Source organism: Cucurbita pepo, unplaced genomic scaffold, assembly GCF_002806865.2.
Source record: "Cucurbita pepo subsp. pepo cultivar mu-cu-16 unplaced genomic scaffold, ASM280686v2 Cp4.1_scaffold000249, whole genome shotgun sequence".
NCBI lineage: Eukaryota > Viridiplantae > Streptophyta > Magnoliopsida > Cucurbitales > Cucurbitaceae > Cucurbita > Cucurbita pepo.
Genome location: NW_019646501.1, coordinates 55,523 through 65,445, shown reverse-complemented (window position 1 = coordinate 65,445; position 9,923 = coordinate 55,523). Strand labels below are relative to the sequence as shown.

Sequence of the window (9,923 nt, the reverse complement as noted above, 5' to 3'; positions counted from 1 at the left end):
TATATTTCATGGCCAAACTTTATCTCTACCCACTGATAATCATAAACGTACTACTACAGACCTCTATTAATTGGGGTAAGTTTACTATTAGGAATTAACAGAGAAAACCCTAATAGTCCCTCCACAAAGTATAAGTCATTATAGCCGACTACTAATAAAGCTATACAAACCCTCAATAGTTGAGGCGAGTTCATGATTAAGGGTTAGTTGGTGAACATCTAATCGTCTCTATATAATAAAAACAAACAAATTCAGGCATGAAATCAACAGGGATATAGTAAGATAATCTAATCATAGATACCTAGTTATGCTTTTGATTTCATTCAATTTCATGTTCAATTTGGCGAAATTATAAAAATCGAGCATACAATATATCTACATACTTTTCATCAGCAATACTAACTCATTTCATTCCAAATCTTTCAAATAATAATTCATGTAACATGCTCCAATAGTCTTACGAGCATTTCTTAATCTAAAATCTCGAGGTTCTACTTACTTGGTTCGAAAGCATCTTTGATCATTGGTTCGATACAAGCTTCAAATTTCTCCAATCTCTTAAATAAATTCTAAATTTATAGAAACGATACGAACCATATTAGATTGAAAATTAAACAAAAATTGTGACACCTGAGTAAAGAATGGCTACATGAATGAATCAAGATCATATTCGAATGGTGGGAATCACGAGGATAAGATTTTTCAATTATCTTGATCCTTACCTCCTTACCTCATGAAGCTAAATCAAATGAGTCAAGAATCACAAAGTTTCATCTAAATCAAATGAGTCAAGAATCACAAAGTTTCATCTAAATCAAATGAGTCAAGAATCACAAAGTTTCATCAAGATGATAGGAAGGAAAGCATAAAATATAAATAAGGTTATAAGATAAGATTGGGCAATGTGTGGTTTAGGGTTTGTCTTAAGCATAGATGTGATGTGCAATTGGACATCACAATGCCCCACAAACACACACCATTCAAACATACTTCCCTCTTTTCATTTTCTTGCCATTCTTTACATTAACATACCACAAAAACATCCGCCCCTACAATCAGGTTTGACTTGTTTATAGCGGTGGAAAACTCACTTTTGTAAATTCAAACTGTTACACTCGAATAAAGGAACTTGTATGAATGAATCAAGACTACGTTTGAATGAGAGCAGTTTTAAGGATATGATGACTAAGAAAGACTTCAAAAAAAATGAGAGTTACTACCTATACCAATAAGGTGTACCTTTATTTTCGATTACTCAATTATAGGAATTCCATGGTTAAACGTGTTTTCCTCGAAACAATTCTATGTTGGGCGACTTCTTGGATGTTTTCCTAAGATGCATGTGAGTGAGAACAAAACATGTTGGAAGGACTTGTGTTGGTATGTAAGGATAGTCTTCACTCATAGAAGCGATGAGTAGGTAATGTGCAGAGGAATGTCAAAGCCATTAAATGTCGAATTTGGATTCCGAATCCAAATATGAATTATGGGCATGAGATGCTACAAATGGTAAAACAATATCTCTTCCAGTAAGATGTGGTTCAGAGACTAACCTTCAAAGACAAACCAAGAATGAAATTGATGAGCATGTGACACCCGTGTAAAGAAAGAGTATATGAATAAACTAAAAACACATATGAATAAGAGCGGTTTTAAAGATAGAATGACTAAAAAATGCTAACATGCATGTGAGGGAGGGCAAACTAAACACCATATTTCAAAATTTAAAACAAAGGAACATGTTTAAGAAATTCAGGTCTATTTCCACCCTCTTTCCCCACAAACTAAGCGGCCCCTTAATCTCCAACATTTCATTTATCCATTCAAACGGGCTAACACAACATCCAATTCTTTTATCAAAGAATAAGCATGTGATGCTTTTTCTTTGAACTTTTGAATAACTATAATGACACCACCAATACCATTCCCCTAATTGACATCCACGCTCAAACAGTATGAATATATATATATATATATATATACAACAAATGCCCATTTTGATTGCTTGTAAATGGAAGAGAGGCAGGGAGAAAGGCTTAGTTTTTATGGAAGTTATGGGTTTTTGTTCAATGGCGTGGGGATAAGCTAGCAGTGGCAGGAACATGATGAAAAAGAAAGCCATAAAAACTCCACTTTTCGGGTTTAAGACCAAAGAATAAGCAAAAGATTTTACTAAATGAAGCTGTCTTGCTTGTTCTATTTTTGTGGGTTTATGGAAATGGGTCATATTCGTTCGGTAAGTGAAGTGGTTTCTTCCGGAGGAACCCAAAAACTCTCCATTTTGATAAACTTTACAAAAGAAATCTGTGTGTGTGGGTCAGGTGCAGAGGATATCAGAAGGGTGGAGCTGTGCGCACCACATAGACATTGAGGGGCACTGTCGGCTGATCATACCCATCTGATACACAGTGCGCATATATTAAAAACGCAATGTTATAGGCTAAAAGCAAATAAGCAACAACCAAAGCTAACCCGAGTAGGAAGAATTGACGACTAGTCACATCCTACTGTAAATATAATTTTGGTGAATGATTGTACACCCCCGTATTGACACGACATGAACAGTAAAGACCTAACTATACATGAAAGCAAGGGGTTTGAAACGAGCATGTGGCCATAGACAACACATCCTAGACAAGCATGACTAAGACATCCAACACGCGGTCCAAGCAACATGTCTTGGACCAGCGCAATGGATTATGTTGGGCCTGTTTGACCAAATGGAGCAGGCCAAAACTTGGAGATCGACCTCACACATAAAGCCCGTCAAAAACAAACCAAGGACCCAACATGAGATGTAAGGTCTAGAGACCAGACCCAAGCCCATTTAAGATAACACAGCAAATGGAGGGTGTTTGTCCATCGTCACCATCTTCTCACCAATGATGTCAACAACTGCACCACATTTATACAGACAATTTGTCTGTTAGGATCAACCAAAAGTAAAGCCCATGGATGAGAAAACAGTGAAGAATATGAAAATGAAAACCAGTTTGCGAGGAAGCATTCATGGAAAGGAATGGCATAAATAAGCATATGGCACATTTTGGATGTTGATAGTGAAGAAGTTTCCGCACCTCAAATAGCTCAAATGGGTTGCCACGACGATATACATCATTCTTCTTCCCATTATCGACTGGAAAAACTTTATATCGTATCGCTCTCCATCCAACGAGCAAGACAGCCGTGCTTCCCATTGTTACCCCTATGAAATTATATGGTGGAATATGGCCAGACGTTGCAGCTCTTATTATTAGACCAAGCTGCAAAAGACAAAGAAAAGTGATCTTTTTGTACAGTAAAAGATTAAAGAACAATATATAACGTCATAAACTTCAGAATCCATAAGATGGTCAAGATACAATCATCTTGATACTGTTATCTATAATGAGTTAAGAATAAATCATCTCAACAAGGGATGCCCGGTGTCACGGTCGCACTTTCCTTAGTAGCGAATTTGGCGATTGTATGGCACTCATTCTCAGCCTAAGTGAGTCAAACCAATTTAGGACCGCGTTGCCTACAACCGGACAACGTATGCTCTAGACTCTGGTCCCATTTTGAGAAGAAGGTTTTAGAAAACGGGGCTGAGAGATTTTGATAGAGTTTGAAAGCAAGATTGAGAGAAAGGTGGAAAACAATGTTATATGACTACAAGCAAAAGGCAACACAACGGCTTAAATAACATATAACTTTTCGGGTAAGGAGAATTTGACACTAGTTGCATCACCTATAGTACATTTTGAGGCGATTCAAGTTTGGCAGGCCTAGACGTGATTTTGCCAAACGGTCATACAAAATCTAGATGGGAGGAGTCGGCGACTAGTCACATCCCCCTAGAATACATTCTGGGGCATTTCATGTCTACCAAGCGTAGACATAATTCTGCCGAAACGTCATACGCTTAGAAAAGACTAGAAGGAAGTTATACATCATGAAAGCAGTAAAAGAAAGCGATAAAGTGATACAAGGCAAGGGTTCTGGCACGTAATGAGCACGCGGCCATGAACAACACGCCTTGGACAATTACAACCGTGATACCTAATATCAAATGATATCATAACTAGTAAAACAAGAATTCTTTCGTGATCGCAGTCTTAGTTCAACGGAGGAAACCATTACTTTTCAGGATCAAATGATATCAAAACTAAGAAGCACTGAAGGACAAACACAAGAAGGCCATAAACTTACAGGAATTCCCAAAGCCCATGATTTAGAAGCTGCAAAAACAGCCTTGGAATAACCATTTAAACCACGCCCATCCTCTCCATAACCTCCGAGAAAGTAAGCACTCAGAAACCAACCTATAACAATCCACTTTCAATGATTCATCCAGCAAAAGAGAACCACCAACAAACATTCAACTACAAATTATGGCGCAGATAAAAACATACCAGCAATAAAAGGATCCGCCGTGCGCAAAGTCTCGAAATCAAAAACAGGGAAACCATGGCTAAATCTTCCTATTGAGGAGAACAAAAGCAAAGCCAATACATCTCCACCAGCAAGCAGAGCCACATGGCTGAAGAATCACAGAACCACAGAACAATATACTAAATTCACAGATGAAACAAGAAAAAAAATCATAAAAACGCCCAAATTACCTCCATTTTCTCCATCGAGAAGACCTATCGGGCTTATCAAACTGAATGACGCCTTCCAACGGAACACTCTCATCGCCGACGAAAACCGTCTGGTCGGAGGGAGAAGAAGGCAGACTTGGAGAGTTGGAAAGAGCCTGTTTCGTCGAATCGACGGCTCCTTCCGCTTTTGAGAGGGCTATGATAAGCGGCTTCGCAGCATTCCTTCTGGGAATAAATTTAGAGCGTCGAAAAGGATTAGGGTTTGAGAATTTGAGAGAGGGAAGAGTGGTAAGGGAAAACTTGGTCGCCGGTTCGACACCGGCCGGAGCCTGGCTCAAGGGCAGCATTATCCTATGGATCACGAAAATTGATGAGTTTTTCTATTTTATTTTATTTTTTGAAATCTATTTAATGGCTTTTTTTTTTTTTTTTTTTTGAATTAATTATTTTCTTAAATATACTTTTTGTATTTTACAATAAAATTCAGCTATATAATAGAGGATGGAAATAATCCTCAATATATATTAAAAAAGCTTCTTATAATATTTAATTCTGAAAAATATGCTCCTCAAATAATATTTGTTATTTTAATATACATAATTTGAAAAAAAAAATTATGGCTCTTATAGGTTTATATTTTTATTTTTATCTTATAGGTTTATATTTTTATTTTTATATTTAAAATAAATTGGATTTTTTATGAAATTGAAATAACCACAAACGATGTCGTGGATGGACTTCAACGGTTCATATTATCCCTCTACGTCGTCATATTCTCTTAATATTCAAGGTGGTACGATATTATCTAATTAAAGCATAAATTCTTAATATTCACTATCCATGCAACATAGAACAAATTTAAGCAAAACACGCTTAACCTTGGAATTCCTATGATTATAAGTCATTCTCTATGATTATAAGTCACTGGAAAAGAAGTACATCATCACTGGAAAAGAAGTACATCCTATTGGCATAGACAGTGACTTTCAATTCTTTTGAGTTTTTCTTAATTCATCCTAATCTCAAGATTGCTCTCAGTCGGATATGATCTCGTCGAGAATCATAAGGGAAGTAAATTTTGGCTTGATCTGGTCGAGAATCATAAGGGAAGTAAATTTTGGCTTACCTTGAGATTCGAATCATTTCACAAACAAAATCAATCATGTCAAGCTTAAATGATTGGATATCATTGGATACACCCTAGGTTGGGAGAAATGGGAGAAATAAAAGACGCCAAATTTCACATACACAAAATGAACTCATCTGACAAACTATTTATGGAAGGTCAGCACATACAAACATATAATTCAAATTCTTCTTCGACCTGTTTCTTAACCACTAGGCAAAGATGATGAAGAATTCACAAAAGTGGACCCCAAACGATCGCTGCATTGGCTGCCTCCTCCTCCTCCTCCTTCGTGAGTCTTCTTGTTGTTATCTGTTCTTGGGNGATGTTATTTGTAACAAGTAGTTTTGTTGGTTGGTTAATTGGTCACATTTTATTCATGAAATGGGTTGGATTGATATTAGTCTGGATACAGCAAAATAATTCTATTAGATCTAATAAGTACCTTGTGTCAGAATTCAGAAATTCTATGGCTCGAATCTTTAGTATTCTCTTATTTATTACCTGTGTCTACTATTTAGGCAGAATACCGTCACCCATTCTTACTAAGAAACTGAAAGAAACGGAGGGGACTAAACAGGAACAAGAGGGATCCACCGAAGAAGATACTTCTCCTTCCCTTTTTTCGGAAGAAAAGGAGGATCCGGACAAAATCGATGAAACGGAAGAGATCCGAGTGAATGGAAAGGAAAAAACAAAGGATGAATTCCACTTTAAAAGGACACGCTATCAAAAGATAAAAAGACCTGTTTATGAAACTTCTTACCCTCCGGATGGAAATAAAGAAAATGACAAAATGCTGTTAGAAAAAAACAAAATAAATTAATAATATAAAAATAAATACATAAGCTAAATACAAAAAGATATAAGACGAGATTCGACCACCTCCTACATATTTAATACTTTCTGCGACAAAAAAATTAAGAATACCCACCGCATTGGTAATTCCATCAATTACCCGTCGATCAAAAAAATAAGTTAATTCAGCTAATACTCTTATGCCCCCAATTAAGGATATTCTATAAAAAGCATCTATGTAACCACGATTATATGACCAATTATATATTATATTTATAAGTTTTTCAAAAAAAAAATTTTTAGTAAAACTTTTAACAAATGAATTACGAAAATTCAAATTTTGTAAAGATGAATAAGCGGGCTTATAGAAGAAAGACGCTATAAATATTCCGAAATAAGCTATACTGACAGAAAAAGTTGCATTTTTCACAAATTCATACCAATTTTCAGAATCGGTTGAACTTTCATGTAACAAGTTTATAGACGGAGTTAACCATTTGTCTAATATATTCAACTCAATTGCTTCTTGATTGAATTGAGTGAACGGAATTCCTATCACTCCAACAAACAAAGTAAATAGGGATAACACAAACATCGGAAATAGCATCGTATTATCTGATTCATAAGGATACGAAAAGGTAGTCTTAGTACAAAAACGGGGAATACTCACAAAAGGACGCATCATTTTTCTTACATTACTATCCATTTGATATGCTGTTTTTTTCCCCAAAAAAGAAGACCTTTGATTATTATTCATTGTTAATAGTGATAAGAAAGGAAAGTTTTTTTTTATTATTTTTGATTCTTCTTTACCCCATAATGATATTGAATAGAGGGAATTATTTGTTTTTCCACTGTATTTTTTAAAATAAAGGTTTAAATGTCCCTCAAAAGTAAGTAAGTAGATACGAAACATATAAAATGCTGTTAATCCTGCTGTGGAACAGGCTATTATTGCGAAAATCGGTGAATACAACCAACTATCATTAAGAATTTCATCTTTGGACCAAAAGCAGGCAAGGGGTGGAATACCACAAAGAGAAAGGGTACCTAATAAAAAAGCATTTTTTGTAATTGGCACATGCTTTGTTAAACCCCCCATAAGAACCATATTCTGACTTTTATCTGGAGAATATCCAACAACCGATTCCATTGAGTGAATAATGGACCCAGATCCTAAAAACAACAAAGCTTTTGAATAAGCATGCGTAATCAAATGAAATAAAGCAGCTCGATAAGACCCTATACCCAAAGCTAACATCATATAACCCAATTGAGACATTGTAGAATAGGCTAAACTTCTCTTAATATCTTTTTGAGCAAGAGCTAAAGTAGCTCCAAATAGTACTGTTATTATACCTATAAAAGCTATTAGATTCATGATGTAAGGTATTACTATAAAAAGCGGAAGAAGCCGAGCGACAAGAAAAATTCCCGCTGCTACCATCGTAGCAGCATGTATAAGAGCCGAAATCGGGGTAGGACCCTCCATAGCATCAGGTAACCATACATGAAGAGGAAATTGAGCAGATTTAGCAACTGCACCTGCAAATAATAGGACGGCGCACAAAGTAACAAATAATAAATTAACCTCATTATTATAAATCAAGTTATTGAATATTTTAAATAAATCCCGAAATTCAAAACTCCCTGTTGTCCAATAAAGACCTAAAATCCCTAATAATAAACCAAAATCCCCCACGCGATTAGTTACAAATGCCTTTTGACAAGCATTTGCCGCAGTAGGTCGAGTGAACCAAAAACCTATTAATAGATAAGAACACATTCCAACCAATTCCCAAAAAATATAAATTTGGATCAAATTCGAACTAGTAACTAATCCCAACATTGACGTATTGAACAAACTCATATACGCAAAAAATCTCAAATATCCTTGATCGTGAGACATATAATTGTCACTATAAATAAGAACCATAATTCCAACAGTCGTGATTAATATTGACATAATACAAGTAAGTGGATCGATCAAGTAGCCCAACTCTAAAGAAAAAGCATTATTGATAGTCCAAGACCATACATATTGATAGATATAACTACTATTTATTTGATCAATAGATAGATAAACTGAAAAAATCATAACTATACTTAACAATAAAATACTCGGAAAAGACCACATACGTCGAAGGTTTTTGGTTGCGGTCGGAAAAAGTAGAAGTCCCACTCCTATTAAGATAGGAATTGGAAGTGAGATGAAAGGTATGATCCATGAATATTGATACGTATATTCCATAAAAAAAGTATATTTAATTCCTAATTAATTTTTCTGATTCACCAGCTCTTATCTCTTTTCAAAAGGATCAGTTAATAAAAAATTTGAATATCCAAAACTGAAATCGAATTTTCTTTTTCTAGTCTTAATTATTCTTAATTTTTTGCCAAATACTTAAAATATTTCAAGTCAGGAAGTTAGAATTGTTCAAATAAGATGATCCACTGAAACTATTAATGAACACACCTATTTATTTTAAGTAAAATTTTTTGACAATATAGAAACTGCAAATTTTCTTTATTATTATTATTTAGTATGCATTACAAAAATTTCCCGCTATAGAGCGGGAAGGAATAATTAGACGAAAAACACTATTTAATTTTGGTATCAATCATAAAAAAGCCAGTCTACAAGTGGATCCAGTAAAATAAGACTTCTTTGTATTAAATTCGTTTATTACGAATCATTAAACAATTCATTTTTTTTTTACAAAATAACATTTTATATATTTTTTTTGTTTCTAATCGAATAATTTTTCATTTTGATAGCTATATTAGGAGTATACTATAATTTATAGAAAAAATGGATAATAAATAGTAAAGAACAATTCCTTTTGAACACTAGATGTCTTTCACATCCAATTATAGTAATGAATAATCAATTCTAATTTTTTAATGGCAGTTCCAAAAAAGCGCACTTCTATATCAAAAAAACGGATTCGGAAAAATATTTGGAAAAGCAAAGGGCGTCGGGCAGCGTTGAAAGCTTTTTCGCTATCACAATCTATTTCAACGAGGAAGTCACAAAGTTTTGTTTTTGAGAAAAATCAACTAAATAATGAAAGATTGGAAGAATCAGAATCGGTTTGACTCAAAAAAAAGTCTAGTAGAAGTTCGTTTATAATTTTGATTATTTAAATAAATTTTTTTTTATATTATAATAATTTATTATTATATATTATTATATAAATAATAAATAATTGAATAATGTAATGTAAATTTATTAAAAAAAAATTATCACTAAAAAATATAGATTCAAATAAAAATAAACATTTTTTTTATCAAAGCAATTATTGGAATTTCCTAATGTTTTGAGCGGATGAATATGAAATTCCTTTTTTTAGGGTATGTAAAAAAAATAAAAAATCTTTTGTTTACTCAATTATAAAATTGAAAATGGTATTTTT

General features: G+C 34.0%; 1 protein-coding gene across 1 annotated transcript; it reads right to left on the bottom strand.

The window, feature by feature from the left end:
- Positions 1 to 2,417: 2,417 nt before the first annotated feature.
- On the bottom strand, positions 2,418 to 4,980 carry LOC111784627. The gene is made up of 5 exons (XM_023665269.1): positions 4,605 to 4,980; positions 4,395 to 4,522; positions 4,192 to 4,304; positions 3,078 to 3,263; positions 2,418 to 2,895 (listed from the first exon to the last, which is right to left on the bottom strand). The coding sequence occupies exons 1-5, from the start codon at positions 4,928 to 4,930 to the stop codon at positions 2,866 to 2,868; spliced, it is 783 nt and encodes a 260-aa protein (XP_023521037.1). The 5' UTR covers positions 4,931 to 4,980; the 3' UTR covers positions 2,418 to 2,865.
- Between the last annotated feature and the right edge of the window lie 4,943 nt (positions 4,981 to 9,923).

Bases quoted from the DNA above. Each gene is read 5' to 3' on its own strand.
- LOC111784627 (XM_023665269.1), bottom strand. From the start codon at position 4,930: ATGCTGCCCTTGAGCCAGGCTCCGGCCGGTGTCGAACCGGCGACCAAG. The intron at 3,264-4,191 runs GTAAGTTTATGG...TGTCTTTTGCAG, and splicing joins CATGGGCTTTGGGAATTCCT to CTTGGTCTAATAATAAGAGC. The intron at 2,896-3,077 runs GTGCGGAAACTT...AATGTGGTGCAG, and splicing joins ACCCATTTGAGCTATTTGAG to TTGTTGACATCATTGGTGAG.